The sequence below is a fragment of the Spodoptera frugiperda genome, chromosome 27 (genome assembly GCF_023101765.2).
Source record: "Spodoptera frugiperda isolate SF20-4 chromosome 27, AGI-APGP_CSIRO_Sfru_2.0, whole genome shotgun sequence".
NCBI classification, from domain to species: Eukaryota; Metazoa; Arthropoda; class Insecta; order Lepidoptera; family Noctuidae; genus Spodoptera; species Spodoptera frugiperda.
Window position 1 is genome coordinate 8,253,060 of NC_064238.1, and position 25,015 is coordinate 8,278,074.

Below are 25,015 nucleotides of genomic sequence, written 5' to 3' on the forward strand. Positions count from 1 at the left end.
GGGTCTCCATAACGAACCTGTCTTTCCACAGTGTGTGGAGGCATGCCTGAGTGATTCATGCATTAATTTTATACAAAAATGCTTTAATACTCAGTCACCCCACCTGTTCACCAGAGCGTATCTCCCTAAAACCGGCGAATCTATTCATCGTCCGTTTGTTTATTCACATACTCACATTAGTAGTTGGAACTACAACACTGACCACATTTCTCCGTGTCGTATTTCATTCATAGTGTTCCCTGCCCCAGTGTCCTTTAACTTTTTCTAAATTAAAAATGTGCAAAAATGAAACAAGTGCAAAAGTGCTTTTCGGATGTTTCAATACCATATTTTTTGTAAGTAATCTATATTTAATTGTTTGTATTTTCTACTGGATTTCGAATCCACATTGTTGCAATTTTTCTTCCTGGTATGAAGGTTGCGAATATGTACATACATACAATGTTTGGAAATTAGCACAAATACTTTAGTAAATAAATTGAAATATGGATTTTATTTACAGGCATGTGGTTTTGTGGAAGTAATAAGTGGGTTTCTATTGCTATGTGATTCGAAAAGGATATTGCTATCTCGGTTACTGGCGGCTCCTGATGATGACTTGCTGACGCATCCACCGTTCTACTACTTGGCCCTCGGTCTACTGGCGGCTGGCCTGGCCATGTGTGCTACAGGAGCACTCGGCTGCTGGGCTACCTACATGCCCAGTTACGCCGTACTAAGCATTGTAAGTTGACTATAACAATACTGAGTACTAGGTGATCTTTTCTGGAACATGTTTCGTTCAAGGTTAATGACCGATATATTCGGCTTAATCAGTCACATGTGTTGAAAGCTTCAAGGCTTATTATTGTTTTAATTAAGAACTGATAACACCAATACGTTCGTACTTACATATATCTAACTACGCAGTGGTAGTTAAAGTATCTACTTACTATGGTAGGTGCTTTGGTAACAACATCGACAGCACGTGACAGTCCACTGTTGAATATGAGATGAATTAGTCAAGTATGTAGTCCACTTATCGGCTCTTACTACACCCGCGGGAAGAGTGGGGGTGGTGATGAATGTATCACCACCATCACCACACAACTGTAACCATAATAAATATGACAAACTCTTTGTTTCAGTACTTTCTGGTGGTACTCACAATGTTGCTATGTGAATGCGCCGGCGGTGTCATAGCTGCTATCTGGCCACGATGTCTAGGGCTGCAAAGCACGCGAGGAGGGGCAGTCGGTGCCCTACAAACATACTACGCATTACCCGACTTCGAACATTTTACTGTCGCTGTAGATCTCGCACAAACTGAGGTATTGTGGAATGTTAATCTATTCCATTACGGTCTGATGGTAAGCAATCGGTGACGCCCATGGACATCCGTAATACCAGAGAAGTTACAAGTGTGGTGCCTTTGGGTATAGGAGAATTAGGCCTCCGGTAACCTTATTCGCACAGTAGAAATATTGTTACAAACGCAAGCTTCACGTCGGTAGTGTTTTATTACCGGTAACTTCAAACTTTATTACTTCAATATACTTTACCCAACCCGGGACTCCTTCGCCGGCAGTCATAAATAAACATCACACCACGCCTTATAATTCTCGACAAGGTACCAACCACACTTCACCAGTTAAGCTATGTGTCTCATGTAAATCGGAATGAGCCTATTGATTGCCATTGTACTGAGCACAATAACTTTCCTGACTCAGGAATCGAACCCGAGACTGGTTCAGCAGTCGCGCTTGTCGTAGTCAGACTAGCGTTTAACTTAGGTACTTACAAATCTATAAATTACAGTTACAGTGTTGCGGTATGACAGACGCCCGAAACTATGACATGTCGATCTGGCAACTACGACGCCTCGGGCCGCGGGGCATGTCCGTCCCGCTCAGCTGTTGCGTACAATACGAAGACAACGTTTCGTACCTCAATCCTGCGCCAGTAAACGCGTCACGATGCCAAGAAGTACAAGCCAATCCCGCATTTAGATATGTACCCGTAAGTTACATTTTCCTTTCTACATCATGAATACTTGTATAGGCATGACTTGGTTTTCATTCACGTTGATATTTCAAGTGTAATCACATTCTTTAACGCGTTAAAAATGATCGCAATGTCGTGTGGATAACGTTAGGTTTGGCTAGACTAAAGGCCTAAAATTGTAATTGTAGTATTTAGCATAGGTAAGTTCCCATATGGGTAAATGTGGATGCACGTCACAATATGCAAGGGCAAGTAAACAACAGTGTCACTGCCCCTTTTTTCATAGCAATTCTTTCAAATAATGACTTAAGCACCCTCATCATAATCATTTCTTACATTTCAGGGTTGTCTTGGACCTTTAGAAGACTGGTACCAACAGCAATACCTAATCCTTATGCTTGGTCTATTCATCGTGGCGCTCTTCAAGCTGGGAGTCCTACTGAGCACTATATTCTCTTGCATACGACTCAAAAAGCGCAGACAAATAATGCAGGCATTCTCTATGAGATCTTTAGACAATAACACGAACGAAAATATTTATGAATGTAAACTCAGCACAGTGCATGAAGAACCAATCACTGCTAAATATATCCAACCGAATAATTTTTACAGCCCAAGGTTACGGAACCCAAGGATTTTCGATAATAAACCTAATGAGGTCGTATGAGAATTAGCTACGGAGATAAATGCTTTAGAGAAGAAGTTGGAAAGGTTTTCAGATTATTTGTACAAGCATCAAGCTGACTCTATCATGTGGTGATCAGACCGTCAGCTCTGCCAACAGGACCTGCCCAGCTTTTTGCGTAATAAATGTAAGTTTTTGACTCTCAAAAATATTTGAATACGAAATATGTGCCATAAATCAAATATTCTCAAACATTTACTACTTAATAAGAGCAAGGTCCGCACAATTTGTATTGTTCTCTAAAGTACTTACTCCGGCTTTACGTTAGTACTTCTATGTGTTCGATTAGTTTAATTATTAGGATTTAAAATAAATAAAACACATTCACTCAATATGCAATATTATTTTCAAAAGAACGTTCAAAAATTGGTCCTAAATTTAAAACATTATTAACAATGGCTCTGGAATGTTGCTATCATTCACAATAGTTGGTTTTACAGCTGTAAACTATTTCAGAGAGCTAAACCTTCATCGATTGGATTGTTTATACATAATGATTTTATTAATTTCATACCCATTGCTGGTATACATTGATCAAAAATTCCTAAAGTTGTTTAACAACAGTTTTGTATTTACACTACTACAAAATAACGAAATGGGTGATTTGCATTCTCAAATACATAAAAAATAATAAAAAGAAAATGCACTTACTTTACAAAGAATATGCTACACATTCGATGAAAAAGTAGATAATAATGAACCAACAAATCTATGTATTAATTCCAGAATCTCTCAAAACCCCAAACTAAAATGATACCATGAGATCCTTAACAATAACAATAATCTATGTATAATAATTGATACTATTTATATCTATTGACCGTTGAGACCGACATCACAGTATAATCTACAATCATCTTAGGTACAGGAATGATCTTACTATATTCTTACTCCATAAAATTTACATTTTGCACTATTTTGATAAATCGAGCTGTCCCCAATTTAGACAAACCAACAAAATATGCTCTAGGAAAAAAGCTGAGAGAATACAATGAATAAAATAAGGAAGCCGCACATTGGCTATGTTTTAGCTGAAGACGTGTAAATAAAGTTGGAAGTGGTGTAATGCGAGGATCGAGGTGATCAGCCGGTAAGTGTGGCAACACGCACTACCAACCAACGTTAACAGGCGGATGTTGGAAATATTTGTTGTGTACTGCGATGTTGCCACACTTCACACAACTGTAAGTTTCCCAAATTAGAAGTATAATAAGTTAAAAGCCGCCAATGATCAATCAAACTGCCATTCCGCGTAGAAACACAGTCGTCATTAGCTGATCATCTCGAGTTAAATTATTATAGGTAATAATATATTTAGCTATGTTTAAACACAGCTGTCTGTCTATTGCCCCATATATTTTATTTAATATTTTCATAAATAAATTTATTAACGTAAATAAAATATTGTCTTTTGTGCTTTTTACCTTATCAACTACAATAAAATTTGCAATAAATATACATTAGCCTACTCTGCAGCTAAATAATAATTATCATAAGAAGAATAAGAATGTCAGTTTCATGAATACTCTGAGACTGTCGGTAGTATATTTAGCTTACGTTTAATTAATATTACAAACATTTAAAATTAAAATATTTACAAAGGAATTATTAACAATAGTAAAACCTATAAACACTACGAAATTGATATTTTTCATAATAAATATAGTCTACAAAACAATGTGGTCCAAAATGTAAAGTGGCTTACTTGTCGGTCGCTTACGGTATATCGTAAGCGGGTTCTACTGGCCATATTCCACTCTGGCCATGTTAAATTCCTGTGTAATAACTTTGGTCATCATTTGTTCCATATTGGTCGTACATTTGTATTTTAGAAGATATATTAAACACATTATGTAGACAAAATCTGAATATGATAAGTCTAATTGACTTTCAATTGCGTCAATTAGGAATTGCATTATTCTAAAACGCACACTTATAGCTGTGCGGTTGATAATTTAAAGGATGTCATTTAAGAAGGAGTTGTCTAAGGAGTTGAGTAGCTCCTGCGCGGTGAGATTGCTAGCGTCCGTGGAAGGCATGTTGTCGAGGAAGTCAAGGTTGAAGTCTGTAGTTTGTCCAGTGAAGGAAGACGTGTTGTGGAGCGAGGGGAACGAATGCTGCGCCACGTTCCCGTTCTGGCTCTGCATGGGGTTGTTCTGGGACATCATGGAGTTCTGCTGCATAGGGTTCGTCTGCGCGTGCATTGGTCCCTGGCCTTGCATCGGCCCGTTCTGCATGGGGCTGCCTTGGTGCCCTCCCATGCCCATGCCACTTTGTTGCATAGACATGCTCTGAGATTGGCTCATATGGATATTTGGCATCTGTAAAATTATAGAATATTCGCTATAGAAAATGAAATATAATAAAAAGGCTAGACCTGTGTTTAAAATTTTAATCGAATAATTCTTACCTGTCCTTGCACGCTCATCATCTGGTTCTGTTGCATAATGAGATGAGACATGGGCTGTTGTTGGTTGGACGCCCTACAAAGTAAACAATAACATGAGCAACGACATAGTATCACCAACAGTTTTGTTATGGTTTCAGTATACAGTGTCATATTATGCATAATAAGAGGCAGTAAGCAGATATTTCATAATTTAATACAGCAGCATTTTTATACAATCTCTTTGAAATGTATTTGCAAGAAGCGTGTAAAATTACAAATCATTGAGGTAATAAAATCGGGCACATACCGCTGTTGCTGTTGATGTTGCATTAGCTGTTGCTGTTGCAAGCGCGCCTGTTGCAACTGCATTTGTTGCTGCTGTTGCTGCGTCATGCCACCCATCGTGCCCATATTGAATCCTGAAAGTAACAATTTCTTATTTGTATATTCCTATTTACAGCACAGCTTGGACAGAAAGTAATCACTTGAAAATGTTCACTGTTCTAAAGGCTAGCTGTTAAACTTTCGGAAGATTTTACACATTTTGATATAATCTTTATCCAAATATACTAGTAGATAACATATTGAAACTAGCCATTACAAATGAAAGGAAATTCGAGTGACTGATCTTGCTGAATTTTGGATCCTCGGCATTCACAAACATACAGTTGCTGCGGGAATCGAACCCGCTACACGTTGCACGGCAGCTGGTTCCTAGTCACCGTGTCAATCGTGCAGTCAGTGGTGATTGGTAGGCGTACGTACCTTGGTGGTGATGCGGGAACTGTTGCCTGGAGGCGGCCTGTTGCTGCATGAGTACGTGGCGCCACTCGGGCGAGTACTGGCGCGCGTGGTGGGGGAACGGCCGCGACTGCGGGGCCGGGGGCCGCCGCACGCCCATCGAGCCCTGCGCCGGGCCCCCGCCGGGACCCACGCCGGGGCCCACGAACCGCGCCTTGTACTCGGGCGGCGGGGGCCGCATCTGTTGCTGCTGCGCGCGCAACATTTGTTGTTGCTGTTGCTGCAACATCTTCGCTTGCTGCTCCCGCGATATACCCGCTGCTGCCACACCTGCCAGGTAACAATCAAGGTCATTATCATGTATTTGATTTTTTCCGACTTCAGACACGATACTTTTGCAAAATGTATATTTGAATACAAATTCTATGTCTGGGCAGAATAAGGTGTTGTTACAAAATTACGATGACTGGAAATTGGCTTTATTCTGTGTACATTTCAAAATATACTGACCGAGTGGTGGGCCGCCCTGCTGCGAGCCCTGTTGTTGAGGGCCCTGCGGCCGCGCTCGCATCGCCTGCGAGAAGTTGATGCTCTGCGACTGGGATACTGAGTACGTGTCACACCCGCCACCTGCGGAACAAAACATTCAAATGTATCAATTATCTTTATTATGGTAAAGGAAAACTTATTTAAATTGTTACTTAATCCACAGACTTTGGATTGAGATCGGTTATTATTATTAATTTCACGGAAGTGTGAACGTGACATGAAAATAGATTGATAAGCGATTTATGAAAATAATTAGGGAATTTACGGATTTTCTATCCAGAACTGGTAAAACCTATCGGAAAGGTAAACCCAACGTATTACAACTAACAAGCTAAAATAAGCCAAGTTTTCCTAGCTAGAGGTAATAATAAAATTATACATAAGTCATAATAAATAGTCAAAACTTCCTGATATTGTTTAAAAGAATTAAAAGTAGGACAAATTCTGTGCGATCGTTGTACAACGTACATATAGAATTAGCGCAATTAATAATTTATCCCAAAATATACATTACGTAGTATCAAAGTATGTAAATAAATGTGGAGTGGGATGCATCATGTAAGTGCAACGCGCATACAGCGTAGTGCGTAGGTAATAAACACGTCAATCTAATGTCATCCTCATCCGAGGTGCGCGACTTGGCGCATTCTCGCAGAGCGTCAACCTCGGCCCTCCGCCCCTCGACCACTCACCACACGAACAGTGTAAACTCACACCTACAGAAGCTCCACAATTCCATAAACTACACATAATTAGGCTTACGACTAACGAGTTTAGATAACTCAAACTAATCTTGCTTGGGTTCATGAAAGCAATTAATTTTGATTTGGCTTATGCTAAGAATACGTACGTGAGTAGCGCGATTTGTAATAAAAAAAAACAAAACCATCTAATATGAATGTCTAGTTACTATTTTAGAAATGCCATATTTTCTAACCAATTTGAGAAGAATATTCTCAAGGGATTAAATTTTTACTGTCTAGATTTTACATCGAATCTTCTCGAAGCACCGAGATCGTTAAGCGCGGCGTACGGGTACGAGGTCTCGCGACATATTAAAGTGGAGCTTCTGCCTGTTCTAATTTCACAGTAACACCACATACGCCACCTTGCATTTACACACACGCTATCACTTAACGCAATAGCATAAAGATGCTAATAGTTTGATTGTGGACACGTACCACAGTTACTAGTTATGTGCTTGTAACTTATGTACCTAGAATGTCCAAAGCGCATGTGTTTATGAAAAATAAACCCAGCACGCGAGGTTTCTTTGTTTTTTAATACTTTATACCTGGGTTCCAGATAGCCATCGATTACTGCGACTGTGTAATAACGCGAGGTTATTGTGCACGCCGACTCTTAATTTTATAAAAGTACGTTTACATGTCATGAGACAGACCCGCTTCTCGTAGATGAGTTCAATATAGAAAAGAGGGTTGGAGATTGGAGTAGTAGGGAGTGCAAATCACTTGTTCATTGTAACAGGAATACTACATTAAGTTATTGATTCCAATGAATAATTCTACGTTGAGATGAAACTAACAATTGACTTCTTAAGTATTTTCAGCTTGCATGTTTACGAAACCACAGCTCGTCAGTATTCGAAAATAGCATTATTGTGAATTACTAGCCACTCAATGACTCTGTCTGTATCAATGGACCGGAATTGATTCATCATTTTTGCGTGTCATTAGCATGACTCCCAAGCCTTATGTAAAGGACGCCAAAATACGCATGCGCCTCACACGAACTCGCCAATTTTACTTTAATTAAATTCTGAATTAATGATTATCATTTGCAATTAGTTTATTTGCTTGAAGAACAAAGCGGTTTCATTAACTAGAATTCTATGTTATCACAAACAGTATTGAAATACGTAATTCTGAAAGAAAGCTTTACTCGTTTAGTTTTCTATTATCAGAAATTCCTTTTATGGTAGGATGGGACCCTTCATAATTTCATCTTATTAAGGTGATACTCAGAAACCGCCGTGTTGTAGTAGATGTTTTTGAGTGAAGACCACGCCTATACAAACGCGCAAAATTGGCTAGAGTGACGATATCTGCAAAGTCGATGACACTGTCCGGCTAAGAAGAGCTGAGTGAAAAGTTATTGGAGAACCCTAGTGAAGCATTGGTCTATTATTATGGGTTATTGAAAAAAGCCAGAGCCTGTCCTTCCTAATACTACAAAGTCTATAATCGAAGATATTTATTTACCTTGATGGTGTTGTGGTGATGGTGTCCCCTGGTTGTGGAAACTGGCGTACATGCCCTGCTGGGCTGCGACGGACACATGTCCCCCGCCGCCCCCGCCGCTGACTTGCATATGCTGTGCCGCCGACACCTGCCACACAAACATATTACCATGATATACATCATAACATACACTACTTGTTACTGCAGATTAAGCTACCCAAATCATTCCTAGAAATACCACTTTATTGCTAAGCTATAAGGTTGACAATCTATCTAAAGAACTTGATAGGTTGGGTAAACATGATGTGCTGTTTGTACTGAAAATCAAGAAACAGCAGCATAAGTAGTAACAATTAAAGATAGTCACTGCTACATTATTAAAATTGGTTAACTATGGTTTCTATGTAAATGTCTCTTTACCTAATTACGTATACAAGTTCAGGACGCGTTGACAGTGGGTAATTAAAAACGGGTAACTAATTGTCTTGTAAGTGTAAAATTGCCCCATAGTTCTACATAACAAATTGAAATTGTTGTTAACTAGAAAATTAGATTCAAACACTGACTATCTGGGGGCACGGTAGTGCCCCCGCCAAGACGAGCCAAGCGAAGCGCAAGGGCACTACCTACCTTTTCTCGAAGCGCTTCGTCGTATTTTTGAACCTTCATAACTTGAGTTTGGGTTATACCAGATAAACAAAATTTTCAGGATATAATGTCAGTGGTAGACTTAATAAACCTCTAAAGTTTCAATTGCATAGCTCTAATACTTTAGATTTTATTGATATCTAAAATACCCCGATTTCGTCACTCACTCACTCACTGATGATCAACAAAATTCTTAAGGTACTTCCTGAAGTCCTAGAAAACTGAAATTTGGTATGTAAGCTAGTATTAGTACCCAAACAACAAAAAAATCCTAAAACTTGGAACTTTTACCCCCAACCCCTTAAACTAGGGGGTGAAAGTTTGTTCGAGACTTCCGCAACTTTTGACGCTAGAGGTCTGAATGCGGCCGCGGAGGGGTAAAAATCTGAAATAGGGAAACTTAATTCCCTATTTCCTGCTTGAGATCTGAAAATTATACACAAGTACATAGAACACAAACTTTTCATCAAATCAAAACATTATCCTACCCATAAGTACTTAGATATGAATAATATTACTACACTTCACTTCGGTAAGTGTTTATTAATCAACCTATACTTTTGAACATAAGCATCGTAAGTATAGTATGCGCCAACGCCCGCCGCCTGCCCCCTCGTCCCCGCGCAGTAGCTAAAAATAATTGGCCCGTCAGCGAGCGCGGCACCCGAACGCGGGCAGACGCGCGAGGGCAGACGTCGTTGACGGTTGTCTCGTTGAATGAAAAGTTTTCGGAATATTTCGGTGATTTAAAAGTTTGCTATCGCGGAGAAAAAAACCATTTGCCTAATATTTAATTGTTAGTAGTTTAGTAGGTAAAGGTTTAGGTTTAGGTAGGTAAAGATACTAGTGTTTTAATTGATAAAAAGTATTAGGATTACGTTTCCAATTTTCTTATAAATTTAGTAGTTTAGTAGGTGAATTTGTCGCTCATTTTATCTTTCTATCATAAGCAACCTACAAAAAGAAATGAAATCCCACAAAAACATTTCATGTTAAATGTTGCCAAGACGAGACCATATAGCTCGCACTGTCAAAAAGTAATCAGATCCCGTGTAGAGCCAAGTTTCTAACCCTATACTTTTGAACTGGCGAGTTGGCCGCACGGAAAGAGTTTAGAAGATTGAATAGATTTTTAAGCTCAAGCCCATATGACGAATAGCAAAAAGTCCGTGCGGCCGACTCGCCAGTTCAAAAGTATAGGGTTAGAAACTTGGCTCTACACGGGATCTGATTACTTTTTGACAGTGCGAGCTATATGGTCTCGTCTTGGCAACATTTAACATGAAATGTTTTTGTGGGATTATTATGTATCCGAGTTCTTGGATCTGGAAAACATTTATAACAACATAATCCGTATGTTAGAAGACAAAATCCCAGAAGGTTGTTTTATAATTATACAAAATTATTCAGGGTCTATGTCTTTACATACGTATTATTACAGTAAGTATGTATTTTTGTTTATTTCACAAGTAAAATGAAACATTAGTCTTGCACCAAGATTGCACTGAATCCATATCAAAACGATACAAATCGACAAAAGCATTATCGCAAAGAATAAAATTTTCAATACGTCTGATGATGACTCTCTAAAAAATACATTATTATAGTTATAAAACGTTTAGTGGTAGTATACACGAGTGTGATCCATTTAAAGCAGCAGTTTCTGTATCAGTAAGTGTAGTGTTCCGATAATAAAGTCATTGTATTCCCAGATAACCCAACACGTGAGTTTTATTAATTAGCAAGTAACATTTTATCAATTTGTTCAGACTCCATTCGCTTATGTTAATTCCTGCACTGAATTCTCAAAATATTAATTTGTCGCGGGTAAACAATTTATCTCAGTGTAAATCCAATTTCATTCTTCATTGGTTTCATGTAAAACCCTAGCAAAGTACTTGTGTTTAATTTAGAAATTTCTTTATGTAAGTGAAATCTTACAAATATCAACTTTTTCTTTTCAGTGAAGTTGTTAAAACAACAGCAAAACATTTACACAACATTTCAAGGCTTGTTTTGCTCGAGCCATTGGCTCGCATCGTCGCATATCAACGGAATATTCTTGATAAGTCGTAAGAATTTCACCTATTTACCTACGTAGATATCTGCAAATATTGGTAACTAACTACCTATAAGATAATCTATTTATCTAAACATTTCAGACTGATAATAATATACGTACGTATATCATCAATTTACGTAACGTACTCGAATCCAGTTATAACCAGATATTAATGAATCTTCAAAGAAACATTACCAAAGTAAATCGAGACGTGTTTACCGAAAATTATGAACTTCACGTATTCGTTACGTAATTAGGTACATGAAATATTGATTCGCCATGGGACTATGTTACGTCAGCCATTGCTGTTCCTTTCTAAGGAGTTCATGGCATCCCCATGTCTTTTACAGATAGGTTGTAAGTTTCAAAACTTCAAGTATATACATAACCTTTATGGAATCTGAAAGCATATACGAAGAGACCTTCACACCTGCCCTCCCCTCACCACTCAAGCGGAAAATCTTAACATGCAACGTGCATTATTTCCATTATGGTAGATATTATGTATATAGAAATATAAATGTCTAAAGGTGCTATCGTGCATAGTTTCCTAGGTCAATAAACATACAGCGAGTGTAACGTGGCTCTATAACACAACTTGCTGACTGGAATATTCTAAATGTCCTTTAAATTAAAGCGGAATTATGTTGGCCGCATGCCTGACGGGCTGTGGGCCAAAGTTACCAAGTCCTGGTGGAAATATGGACGGGCTGTCTATGGCAAGGTCGAATCAAAATGTCCGAATAATAGGCTGTAATTGGGAATGGAAAATTACCGGTTCTTGGCATTAACGAAATTTACAAAGTTCTGAAACTGTACAGTAGGTCCATTTATAATTGAAGCCTTAGTCAGTCTTTGGAGAACTATTTGATATTTGGAAAATTCCTATGTAGCTTTAGCATAATAGACGCCGTGTACCTATGAATTCAAACGAAACAGTGCGTAGCAAGAACGGGATAACATGAAACCACACCCTTAACGAGGCGTGAAGGGTTTCGAATGTCAGTGTCACCGATTCATTCTAGTGAACGATAAGTTCGAGTGAACCCATATTATATTGAAGCCTGGCCATTATTAAGTTCGTTCGTATAATATGTTGGTACTAGGTGGTTATGACCTGGGTATTTTTGTGTACAAAGTTTTGACTACTGAGACAAAATTTTTTCTACAAATTGTAAAAGACAATTAAGAGACAAAACATGCTAGGTATACTGAATGAAATTCGACTATTTTGCTCATTTCTTCTATATTTTATTAGAATTTATAAGTAGCATAAAGTAGCCTGATTGATTGTTTAGGAGATTTATGACAAAATATTAGAGCGGCAAGCGCCGATGACAGCTGCCATTCTGGCGGAGGTGAACACGCGTCATCGTCGCGCTCAAGCCTCGACGCACGGCAAACCTGTTTGGAGCGGTCCGTCCGCCTGCACCCGCGATTTTTGTTATTCTCAACAATATCATATCGTTCTAAGTCCGCTAACCCGTATGCTGTTTGCACTATTGTCAAGCCAGACAAGGTAACGGCACCGTTCTTATCCATCCGTACATCATTTTTTCGTATGACCCATTCCTGGGATTGTTATCAAGAACGCAGGTAGAGACAGTAACGTAAGCAGTGTATAATAAGGCAAGTTTTGTGATTTGTTTTCCAGTTTGAAACGATTCTGAATCTACATAATGAATATTAATTATTGGCTAAAAAAGTGGAATCAATTTATCTGGTTCAAGTTGAAAGGTATAGGAATGGCTATAATATACATAGATAAGAATCTGTAAAAAAACATTTAATATAAACCCATATGATATGGACGACATTACGTTTTACAGTGAGTTGTGCGGGAAAATGTAAATTAAAACAGGTAAAAAACCTTCAACATGCTGAACAGCATGTTATTATAAAATTTATTAAATCTTACATAAGGTTTTTAAGACTGCGTCCAGCTACCCTGGAGAGGGCAACAGCATCCTCAACCTGCGACCCCCACGCCACCTATCAAGGGTTATTTTGACCATGGCACACACAAAGGTCCTTCAAAGAGGGTAATTCTTGTTCAGCAATTAATGTATTCTAGCTAATGATCTTTCTGGGGGGGGGGGACATAGATAAGAATATGAGACAGTGAACACAAATACTCAATAAGCGAAAATTAAAATGAATACTAATGCAAAATTCTACAGTAGAATATAACAACTTTCCTGCCCAACTTTGGATTTACTTGAATCGTTAGTAAATCCTGATTCCATAGAAAAGTTTCGTGTTCGATGTGATTTCTTTGTTCCCTTAAAAATTGATAAAGCAAGGTTCGGTTCAAGTGTAAATATAGATCAGTGATTGCTTTAAAGGCCAAAGGATGTCGTTGGAAGGGCGCGTCAGGTATGACGTCACGAGCCCCTGGGTTCGTCACCGGCTCACCGGCGGTACTTGCTAGCTGCGGAAATAGACCGGCCCACGCGCTTTCGGCACTTACACCCACGACTCAAACGAGACAGTAAGCTTTCAGACACTACGATACCTTCCTTTTTCATTCAACTTCAATTATTCTATTTTTGGATGTATTCATTATTCGAGAACAACGCTGAATGGACTTGACTTTCAATGTCGTAGGTAGTTAAGTAGCGCGTTTTCCCCTTTATCTAACTCCGCTGCTTGTGCTTCTAAGATTATCCTATACCCACAAAATATCTTACATCTTTTCTTGTAAGACACATTCATAGTTTGGACGAAATCACTTTCTAAAAACTGCCGAGTTGTATAACACAATTAGTTATATTATATTTGCATTCTTTTAGTATCTATTCATTGAATAATTTATAAACCTAATTGTCCTGTTAAGCTGTCAACATTATTTTAATATACAAACTAATTTTTAGGAATAAAATTTGTTGAGAACAGAGAATTGTAGAGAATACATGTAATTTAATATAAATGTAATTGAGGGAGAGAAGCTTGTGATTAGAGCAAGGCGAGGTGTCGAGCGGGCGCGGGTGGGACACGTGGCTTACTCCCGGACTCTCGCACAGGAAGCTATCGGGCCCTACTCTTTTTATTCCATTCATTCTCTAGTGTCATCGGCCGTCTCGCTGTCACGACTTTCGAAACAACTGAGATTTGAATGTGATACATATTGTTCTAATAACACATGAAACCAGATTCTGCGTCAGCAGGCTCATGAATACTCTGACCTTGTTTGAGTGGGAGTGTTATGTCATAAAACTGTTTCAAGCAAAATATTAAAACAAATTAACTTTACTAAGAACAATTTTTGCTTTTAAGGCGTGGCAATTATGCAGAGAAATCAACAAGAGAATTGATTATTTTATTAATATAAAACTGTTGGAAATACAGCAAAAGTACGCGTTATATAATGTTATAAATACCTAGACATAGGTAGCAATAGTAAGTACTACACACAGCAGCGATGGCATGGGTACAGCTAGTATGTAAATAAACAGTGGAAGCCATTGTTTCAGTGTTAGACGATGATCTCTCCTTGTACAATATAATGATCAACGTAGACTACGACGAATACTAGATAAAATCATGATGAGGTCATGATTCAAGTCGCAGATCCGTGAAATGTTTAATTGCCTCGCCATTCTCGTCGAGGCACTGTGTGCCAATCGAAACTATACACAGGTATTTAGTAAACCGTCACGCCATTGATTTTTGAAAGGTTAAACAGAGACCTACCTGCATTTTGCATAGTAACGGACTTGTCATTTCTTAACCCAGTATCTGAAATCTTGAAGATATTTCTATATCTGATCGGACACGGTTTATAATAATAATGACTCCAAGAAAATTCTGTTTAAGCATTTAGAAAATGTAAAACCTGACCTGTGTCTATTTGACTCGATATTTTTATTGTATTTTATTTGTCATCTAGACACATTTACATAACAGTTGCATTGCATAGTTTCCCCGCGTAAATAGAAACAATAGGCCAGTAATTATCGTCTAGCTAGTGCCTATACCCATCAATTAAATCTCATTTGTATTATTATGTAAGTGGGTAACTTGGTATTGTTGCAAGACTCCATACTGCTGTGCTCCGAGCCTTGTTTACAATGAACGGCCTTTAAGTAAAACATGTGGCTTTCGATACATCTGCTTATTCGCAACACGCACGTGTTTAATACCATTTATACCTATAGTCACTTGTACCAATATGTCATTATCTAAGCGAAAATTTTAAGACGGATAAAAAGGACTCACGCGAGTCCATTAAAGTTATTGTTTAGTCAATAAGTTGCGCTGTCATTTGTCGACACAGCTAGCATATTAATGAAGCACTTAGAATATATAAGTTGGTATTGAAATGAATATGTAGCTCCATCTCTATCTAGTGGCAGTCGTTATACAAGTAGAAGTATAGTCGCACAGACGTCACATTCGCCTCCAACTATCCGTGGACCGTGCTAGGTAAGTGTAGGCGAGTGGCGGCGAGCAGCGCGCGCACGCCCTCCCCGGTCGATACCACACCAGACTCCATGTTTTTTATGTCTTTTCACGTCACAAATTGCTCAACAAAAAGACTTCCAATAATTAACTGAACGCATTTCACGGGTATTTTATGACGTAACGGGGAAACACGAATGTTCTAATTGTCTTTTGATGAAAAACTTTTGTGCATTTACATACGCCCGCGAGAATGGTTCCCAACTAACTAGGCTAGGCACTTTTGTGGGCGGGAAGATTTTAACTTGTGCTTTGAAAGTTTTATTATGTTTGGACATATTTTTTTTTATTTTATTGTTTGACCAACTCAACAACACTTACTGTGGTTGTTTAATTTGGTTAAGTTTGTACATCCAAAAAATTTCATTAAATATTTTGCCTCTCCAACGAAAGTAGTCAGGTACAAGTACACACTGTAAAATGTACTTGGTGTTAGGTAGGTTTTTTGTGTTCGAGTGTTCAAAATCATAGCAACTCAGTTTTGCTACGATTTTGTAGCTAACTAATAAATCATTTGATAATGTGACTTTTGATGGCTGAATTCTTAATGTAACGACCTTTTCAACCATCAAACACAAATATGAAAGATGACTAACCTGTAGATTATGGTGCGGCTGAGTAAGATGCAGTTGCTGCTGCTGCGACATGTGCAGGTGGTCCATGGTGGGCGGAGCAGGCCGCGGCCGGTACCCGCCGTAGCCACGGTACCGCGCCCAGTCTCCACCCGTCGCTTGCTGGTGTTGCTCAGCCATATGTTTCAGAGTCTGGGCAGCCGGAGACATTTCACCACCTCCATATGGCCGAGGAGCTGGTTCCCCTTCCGGCGGCTCCAACCCCATTCCTCCACCATTAAGTTTGCCGCCATCGATATCAAAGTCTTTCATAAACTCTGGATACTCCGATATCTCCGTGATAAGGTCTTCGAATGTGTCGTCACCATCATCCTCGCCGATTAGATCAGCTAAACCAGGGAATGCGGAGGCCGCATCACGCTCAAGTGCCGCAGCACATTCGTCCAATCCGACAAAATCGTCATCAGCTACTTCTGACTTGCATTCTGCTTTGCATTCTCGCTCGCAGTCTAGCGGAGTAGGTACGCGTGGTGGTGCTTGGGGTAAGGGCGGAGAACTAGACGTCTTGACAGCATTTGCAAGAGCCTTCACCGTGACGTTAGTAGAAATCTGCTGGGGTTGCGAGTCCGCCGCCGAGGTGGTAAACTCCAATTGCTGAACGATTTCCACCGAGAATTTTGTGAGGGCCTCGCCCCCAACTCCGCCCCCACCGCCGCCTCCGCCACATTGAAGTTTCGCAGGTGGTTCATAATCACCGCATCCAAATTTTTGTTGCTGCAACAAAAATACAGTATACAGAACTGGTAATAGCAAGTAACTCTTACAAGAAGTAAACATTGAGGCACGTGAGATAACAGTGTTATAAAAATTCCGATCGAATTGATATTGATAAGAAAGTCATTGCAATCACTTTTACCTAAATGTTATATAACTTGCATTGCACTTTTTTGTTTACATTTCGTACATGTAATATCGACAAATGTATTCAAGATTTTGATCCTATAACTAATTATATTTTTTGTATGAATACTTTTCATCACAGAATGACTTAATTACTTGATTAAATCAAAGAAGTAGTCAAGTACAGTTTAGATAAGTAGATATTTCAAGTATAGACAAATGTAAAGCCTCACAAATGAGTGTACCTGTCACTAAAGAGTAATAAAACTGAGCCAGACATTGGTAGGTAGGTAAATGCTTTAATCATGTGCGTGGCCGTCACGTGTTCACTATACGATAGCAAATTAAATGTGCTCGTATTAATCTAATGGATCTCTAGCGTACCTACATCCTTTTCTAGGCAGCTATCTGAACATCCGTATTTTACTCCTACTGCCAACTCATCGAAGTTTATATGATCAATATTCAAACAAATAAAAATGTCTGCATCTACCATGTGGGGAAACATCTAGTACCGGTACTGGTAATTAAACATCAATGGTAAACTGGTCACTATAACTACATGTGCCTTCGTATGCAAAATGCAAAGAACTAGTTTAACTCCTCACAGTACAAACTGTGTTTACTCATGTCTTGCCTAATTAACAGATAACACTTGACCATTTGTCGCTTAGAATTTCTTCAGTAATTAGTGCAAACGAGTTGAAGATCACGCCGCCAAGTGTTGTAATTGCATGAGCATGATAACGCCATAGACATGAATGTAAATATTGATCATTGGTGAATATTTTAATGCAACGAACTACAGGGTTACACCACACTTAGCTCTGCATCGAATACTTCAAAACGATCAAGTTTAGAAACTTTGGGCTATAAATTATATTCCCGAGAGTTCAGTACATTTAGAACTTAGTCACTGCACATAGTTCGTTATTGTCGGCAGGTATCGCCATGGTCTGGTTGCTCGCGGGTCTATGTTCAGAATTACATAATGGCAATTTATGGCCCAGTTTCGAGACGCCAGTTTCTACATATAAGTAACGTTAGCGCCTGAAGCTTAACGGTTTAATTGTAAAGGATTCACATCGAATTTACTACGATATTTATGTTTCTGTTAGATTACAAGAGAATATTAAGCCCTTAAAAAAACACAATCATCCATTATTTATTCAATCTCAAAATTGAAATTGTTTAATGCCTTTGATAAGAGTTGTATGTCGTATTCCAACTTTATCAACTCTACTTAACGATATAGTAACCATTATATCGGTCAACTTTGGCAACTCAACCATGGCATCGACAGTAATTGATAGCACAATAGTTTCTGCGTCAAACTTTGGTAACTATTGGTAACTACGTAATACGTAGTTACTTAATAAAATGTGTCAGAAAACAGCGCAGGCGCAGGCGCTCGGAGGTCGTCGCGGTGAGCGGCGCGAGACAATGCGAGGCGTTTGTTGTGAAACTCGCGCAGTTTGCACAACCGCAGACCGCCCTACCGTACCTACACGTACATGATCTAGCGCAGGTAAACTCACTGACTCCGAGGAAGCTGGAGCCATACCTGGCAACTGTTGCTCACAACACGTACAGACTACAGACAAATGCAAATACAACAACACTGGAAACGTTACTCTTACTCGAACTAAGCACTTAACAAATATTGCAAAACTGGGATTGTCTTACAAATCTGGTTTTTCGACGCTTCCTTATTGATTGTGTATTTCTTTTGAAGTAGGTATACTAATAGTTAAATTGTTAGTTATTACGTTTTCTAGTTAGTGGTTTCGTATAATGTCGCGTGCTGGTAAAGCGAAGCGCTCGGAGGCACGGGATGCGGTGCCAGAGGGTCAAGTCAATTGACGTCGGGCAACATCCGGTGTGCGACGCGGCGCTTATACAGCACGTGCTACCACTAATTATCTCCCCATCATGCTCCATAAATTGTTTGAAATGATATAAACTAGACTAACAAACCTTTACGTTAAATAAGAATCAAAATACCAAAGAAATAAAACTGCATTAATTAATAAATCGAAAACAAATGATATTATGAATTAAGAATTGAGTTCCAATTTACATTTGATTATTACTCTGGCAAGTAACAAAAAAGAAACTCACAAAGGCACTGGGAACATTTAAGTACACATTGTTACCTAAATTTTAACAATAGGAAGTCGTGGAAACTCCAGAGTTTCCATCCAACTTGATCCAGATCAAGTTATAAACAAAATGTAGAGAAACGGTATCAAAAGCAATCTTTGTAATTACTGGGTTTGTATTTGCAATAGAACAATACAATCACGTGTAAAACGCAAACACGTGACATATAACAGTAATGAGGAAATAAGTAATCTTACATAACACTAGAAGCTAAGAGGTGAGATAAGTGGTACAAGTAGAGAAGAAAGAGATCCGAGCAAAGAATACCAGTAGTTAGCTATCCATAAAACTTTTTAAATGACGCGCAATATAAATAAACACATTGACGAAGTCGTATAAAAATGTCCATACATAGGTACACGATCGGTAGCGTGCATTAAGTAAAAGTGTTAATGACGTTTAATAGCGCTTCAAATGCGTTTCTTTCTCTACGGTATTGTGCCCAAATATTTTATGGAATTTAACGGGAATTTCAAGTGAACATAGACATAGATTTAACATGTGAACGTAACCGGTTTCCAAAGAGGTTAAACTTGTTTTTAGCCACATTGTTTAATGTGACATTTATTAGGTTTCGCATTATATTGCTTAAATAACATCTCGAGAACAACTGAACCAATTTCGTTAATTCTTTTTATTTGGTTTGTTATAGTTAGAAGAAGGTTCTCATTAAGAAAATAATATGAGCAAAAGAATTTCCAAGGTGAAACTAAATTTGCGGAGTTCGCTAATCCTCAATATTTGTTTTATTTTCATAATTTAAAAAATCAAATTGTCATAATGTAATCTCAAAAGTACAAGAGCAAGTTTACAAATATAATTTTTTGACTGTTGCCAAGTAATACAAGCAATAGTGATTACCGATAGGATATCATTTGGTTTTGTTAGCACCATTATTCCATTTCATAAAAATGATTCAATTTCTTTTTTAAACTTACCACATGAACGACGCTGCTGTGAAGATTGCCACTGATGGCCGGCAAGTCAGGCTTGCGATCGCTTTTCTTTGCTTGTCGCTTAGCTTTGCCTTCTAGAAAGCGTTTCTGAAGCGCAGTAGTTTCTAGATTTTGCTGTTCACATGCGCCAGTGAATGATTGATCAAACCTCGGCACACATTCCGATTGGCGTCGTCGATACGTTTCTATCCTTCGTCTGTAACAAAATGGACGAAATTAGATACCGCTGTTTCAAGTTCCAAAGACAAATAAATAATTTGGTACGAACAATAAACTAATTTTCAGGACTCGGAAGAATATCCAGGATACGACATTGAATTTCATTTCAATATGGTGCATTTCACGATAATAAAAGTGAGATTTGTTTATAGAACAGTTTACAGTCCATAAAGTACATAGCTAAAACTATTCTAATAAACATTACGTAAGATTTATTGAGTTGGTCCTAATGTGAGCCCTGTGGTACTCCGGAAGCTATCAAAAAGTTCGAGTAGTTTAAATAGCCGAATAACTTTTTACCTGTCAAAAAGGTAAGAGCTAACAAAACGATTCAAAAACAGATACAGTTTTTCTGACAATTCTGAAGATTAACTACTAAGATAACATAATAATGCGATCTTGTCAAATGCTACTGTGAAGTTAAGTCTATGTAGGTCTACGTATACCTATTGCATTTATGGGGATAACCGATGATGCTATTTAGAATTCGACAACATTGGAGGTTAGTATACCTAACTTAAATAATATATGGACGCCTTAGAAAATTGTGTTTGTGTGTATGTGAGTGAAAGAAGAAGTGATGATCTTCACTGTTGAGTATTTAAGTTTGCACCTCCATCCTTCCTTCTTCGTTCTTGCTAAATTGTTCCCAAGTTAGGTTTTGTTGAAATAAAAAACCCAACGTCCTGATAAATAAATGTTGACGACATAATTCTCTGAGTCATCTCTTACGACACCCACAGGAAGTTAGTTAAGCGGACTACAGTAGATACCTAATATACCTCTATGCATCATGGTTCACGGAATAAAGACATCATTACAGCTATCAATATTAGAGGAATTGTTGCAAAATAATTACAATCGAAAGCGGACTAGAGGCTTATGAATTAATGAATGAATTACGTTTGAAGTTTGAACCGACGTACATGTACCTCATCACAATTCGTAAGACGGTTCGCATTTACGTAAGCAAGTTCATAGGTATAATTATCCTGAAGCATCAGTTAATTAGTCATACATATAAAGAAACAAACACCGTGGTCGTTCAAAACAAGTGGTACACAGTATGTAGGTGTACGGGCACGGTGTACCTAACAAACAATATTTCAAGCGATGCTCAGTCAGCCGCAACTCCCGAGCGCGGTCACCTTGAGCAAATGTTAATGCGGACAGTCTGTCTGCTATACTATAAAAAAATCATTACAAGCTTTTCATTTATTCATCAGTATTATTCTGTGGCGATGAAATCCCCAAGGTCACTGTCGTTCTCTGCTTATAAACATTTTCAAAGGTACAGCTATAACGCGATATTCATGACTAAATTACTTCTATGTAATATTATGTAAGTAAATACATGCAAAACATCAACTTTCTTTAAAAAAATTATGAACTTATAAGTAAAAAAATAAATAAATATGTGTTAGACAGCTGTTCATAAGTAACAAGTAGATATTGCAGATAGGCAAAATCGTACAGGAAATTTGTAAATATTTCCTTGCTATCGAATAGGTGCTAATCGATGCGATTAATGAATAGGTGTATAATATGACCTTTGTTTTGATAATATAAGAAATTGTGTATTTGTTAGGATATTTGTAGAAGGAAAAGAGAGAGAGCAGCAATTCACGGTCACTTCTCGTAACTGTTCGTATCGTTGTAATTTTTTGTACTTTTATGCACAAATTAAACTTATCAAGTTACTATACTTTGATAACTTGCTACTAAATAGTTCTATACAAAACAATCTTTGGTTAGTATTCACAGTTTTAGGGCAAAAGGAACATCAGCACGCTAAATAAAATTTAAGAGATCCTGCCTGCCTGAATTAACTATTCCTTCTTTTGCGATTGCGCCATTTATGTTTCATTGATTGTACGATCTGAAAATACGTTATCTAACGTACCTACGTTATCAGTCATTACAATTGTGTATTGCTTAAAATAGTGTTTGCATAATTAGCAGATATCAAATAAATGTAGAGTAACAAATTGATTACAATATAAAATATCACACAATAGTCCGCGACTCCAACCAAAACAGAATGTTAAGTAGTAAATATGTATGTATTCGTATACTGTTGTTATGTAAGGGAATCTATGTACAAGTATTTATTACATAAGCAGCGGCTGCGAACGTCACGGTGCCGATATCGAACTATATTGCAGCTAGGTATGTAGTACGTACAAATGAAATAGGTGCTAAAGTAGTGCCTATTATAGTACGGTCAATTATTGACCTTGAACATCGCTCTCATCACGGCCTACCATAGGGCCACCAAACAGCATTGACGGCTGTAGCATTGAATACTCGTAGGTACTGCCATTCTACTCTCACTTTCCCTAAAGTTATGTACTCTGTGTTATAACTAGTGCGCTTCGTAAGATGGCAATAACATTGTTGTTATGTATACCAGGTTTTCTCGACGTTTTCTCCGGCATCGTCTGTAAGACTTCTTAAGGTCTTTCAGTTTCCAGAAGAATTTTCGAATAGCAATTACAGAAATACAGAAACAATCATCAAGTATAGAATAAACCCTGATAGATAAACATTAGTGTTTACCCTTACAATAGGTTAAATATTCCGTGTTATGAATACTATCTGTTTGTTTGCTAATGCTCTGCAATGTCGATGCCGCTATTTGTTTCCTTTTCCCTTGATAGTCACAACTCAGATTGCAATGAAAGGTCGGTGCAAAATTAACTTCCTTGATAGACGAACATTGCATAACATTTCTGCGTTTCTACCGCAAACTGTATCAATTATGTATGGAGTGATAACATAAATTATTATTGAGGCTCTTACCTCCAGTGCCCACCTAAAAGAATTTCATGAATATGTATGTTATTGAAGGTAACACTTGGGTAGCAACTATGTAGGTACTTATCAATAAATGGCGACGGTCGTTTCCTTTCAGGCTGAAAATTAATACAGCAGACACATGTTTTGCTAACGTTGTTGGTTTGTGTGTAGATTTTAAATTAGTAAATGTAAATAGCCAACGTACTCTACGATGGAAAGGTCTGTTATTACATTTAATTTTTACAATTTGACTAACGAAAATAGCTATCTTAATTTTGTAAAACACAAATGTTCAACCAATAGGAACTGAAGTACAAGCGTATTTTTTTAATTTCCTATGTGTTATTCATTAAACGAAAACAAGGAAGACTAGGCTAGGACTAACCAACCACGACTCGATATGAGGAGCGTACGTAATATGCAGTTACTCAGAACTTGAAAGTCAAACGTATCGCAGGTGAAAACCACTGAATAGCTACACTACTTTCTCGAATGAATACCATTTTATAGGTACTAAAGTTAAATCACAGTGTTGCATTATCAAAGAATTAAAGTGAATAATTAAATGCACAAACACCTGTCTTCATTGAGTGGGAAGCTGATTTATTGATACTAATGTGAATCACTCCTATATCGACACCTGACCAAACTTTGGGTCGTCCACTGAGGTGAATCAGTGTATCAACAAGTGACATCGTATTAATACTGGGCACAGGGTTACCAAAAATACCCAGGACATATTGAATAAGATCCCAAGGGTAACCAATATAACCGTGAGTGGAATGACTCAGTGCGACACCAAAGAGTCATGCAACAAACAAAAAGGAATGATACACTTCAAGACTTCAACGCTTTCAGTGTGTCTTAAGAGTCTTAACTCTTAACTGTCTAAAGTATGTGGTGCGCGGCGCACACATAATCCAGCCGAATCCCGAGCATCTGGCATCCCTAGCGCAATGTCGCACACGCCGCAGTGTGGCAGTACACTGTGTAAACTTGTAGGTGTTTTTGTTTAGTTCATTGACCAGCCGGTCGCCGCGGCTGTGCGCTACGCAAACAACGCCTTCGATAAGTCCCGATTGTGTGTCACGCTATGTCACTGACATTGTGCCCGACTATCCCCACACACTATGGGATCATCTTCCTAAAGATACTCAAATATAAGAACAAACATTTAAATATTTGCTTATGTCATAAACGTTTTGCTACGTAATAAATTAGCACATCGATCTACTGTTGTTAGATCATACTTATACCACACATGTTTCTATTATCAGAACTACCTCAAATGTATCTAATTTTATGTCTGTATATTTGTTTATGTCTATATTTTATTAGCTGTTGCATAAAATTTTAAATTAAATTACCTGAATCGGGTAATAAGAATCAAATAAAATTTTGAATTAGGTAGTTGTTCACATTTTATGTTTTCGTTACGTTGTGTCTACTAGCCATTATAACAAGTACCGAACTGATCGACAATTTTGCATACTTACCTACCATGACTATGGGTGTCCTGAATGCATTTCAATGAATACGAACACACATTGCCACTATAAAATTGTACATAAGGTGTTTATTTTGAACCCAAGCAAGAATTTGAATGAGGTCATTGAATATTTTAATGCTAACCCAAAACAATAAAAGGATACCTTCATGTCTTCGAACTTCGACCGACAAAGTGGTG

The 25,015-nt window shown here is 38.1% G+C and overlaps 2 protein-coding genes across 2 annotated transcripts in view; one reads left to right on the forward strand and one right to left on the reverse strand.

Moving 5' to 3' along the window:
- LOC118263921 (tetraspanin-1) lies at positions 1 to 3,000 on the forward strand. The gene is made up of 5 exons (XM_035576158.2): positions 1 to 335; positions 503 to 724; positions 1,128 to 1,310; positions 1,798 to 1,998; positions 2,327 to 3,000. The coding sequence occupies exons 1-5, from the start codon at positions 276 to 278 to the stop codon at positions 2,648 to 2,650; spliced, it is 990 nt and encodes a 329-aa protein (XP_035432051.1). The 5' UTR covers positions 1 to 275; the 3' UTR covers positions 2,651 to 3,000.
- LOC118263918 (neurogenic protein mastermind) overlaps positions 2,992 to 25,015 on the reverse strand; it is a 27,861-nt gene continuing 5,837 nt past the window's right edge. The window contains exons 2-9 of the mRNA XM_035576155.2: positions 20,293 to 20,506; positions 16,316 to 17,065; positions 8,570 to 8,696; positions 6,309 to 6,428; positions 5,823 to 6,128; positions 5,365 to 5,476; positions 5,079 to 5,151; positions 2,992 to 4,989 (exon numbers count right to left, since the gene is read on the reverse strand). Coding sequence (XP_035432048.2) covers positions 4,624 to 4,989; positions 5,079 to 5,151; positions 5,365 to 5,476; positions 5,823 to 6,128; positions 6,309 to 6,428; positions 8,570 to 8,696; positions 16,316 to 17,065; positions 20,293 to 20,506 — 2,068 coding nt within the window. The 3' untranslated portion in view covers positions 2,992 to 4,623. The remainder of the gene's footprint in view (positions 4,990 to 5,078; positions 5,152 to 5,364; positions 5,477 to 5,822; positions 6,129 to 6,308; positions 6,429 to 8,569; positions 8,697 to 16,315; positions 17,066 to 20,292; positions 20,507 to 25,015) is intronic.

What these genes read in the sequence shown, in the direction of transcription:
- LOC118263921 (XM_035576158.2), top strand. Translation starts at nt 276, where the DNA reads ATGTGCAAAAATGAAACAAGTGCAAAAGTGCTTTTCGGATGTTTCAAT. An exon ending in GTTACGCCGTACTAAGCATT is followed by an intron (nt 725 to 1,127) that starts GTAAGTTGACTA and finishes TCTTTGTTTCAG; the next exon opens with TACTTTCTGGTGGTACTCAC. An exon ending in TAGATCTCGCACAAACTGAG is followed by an intron (nt 1,311 to 1,797) that starts GTATTGTGGAAT and finishes TATAAATTACAG; the next exon opens with TTACAGTGTTGCGGTATGAC.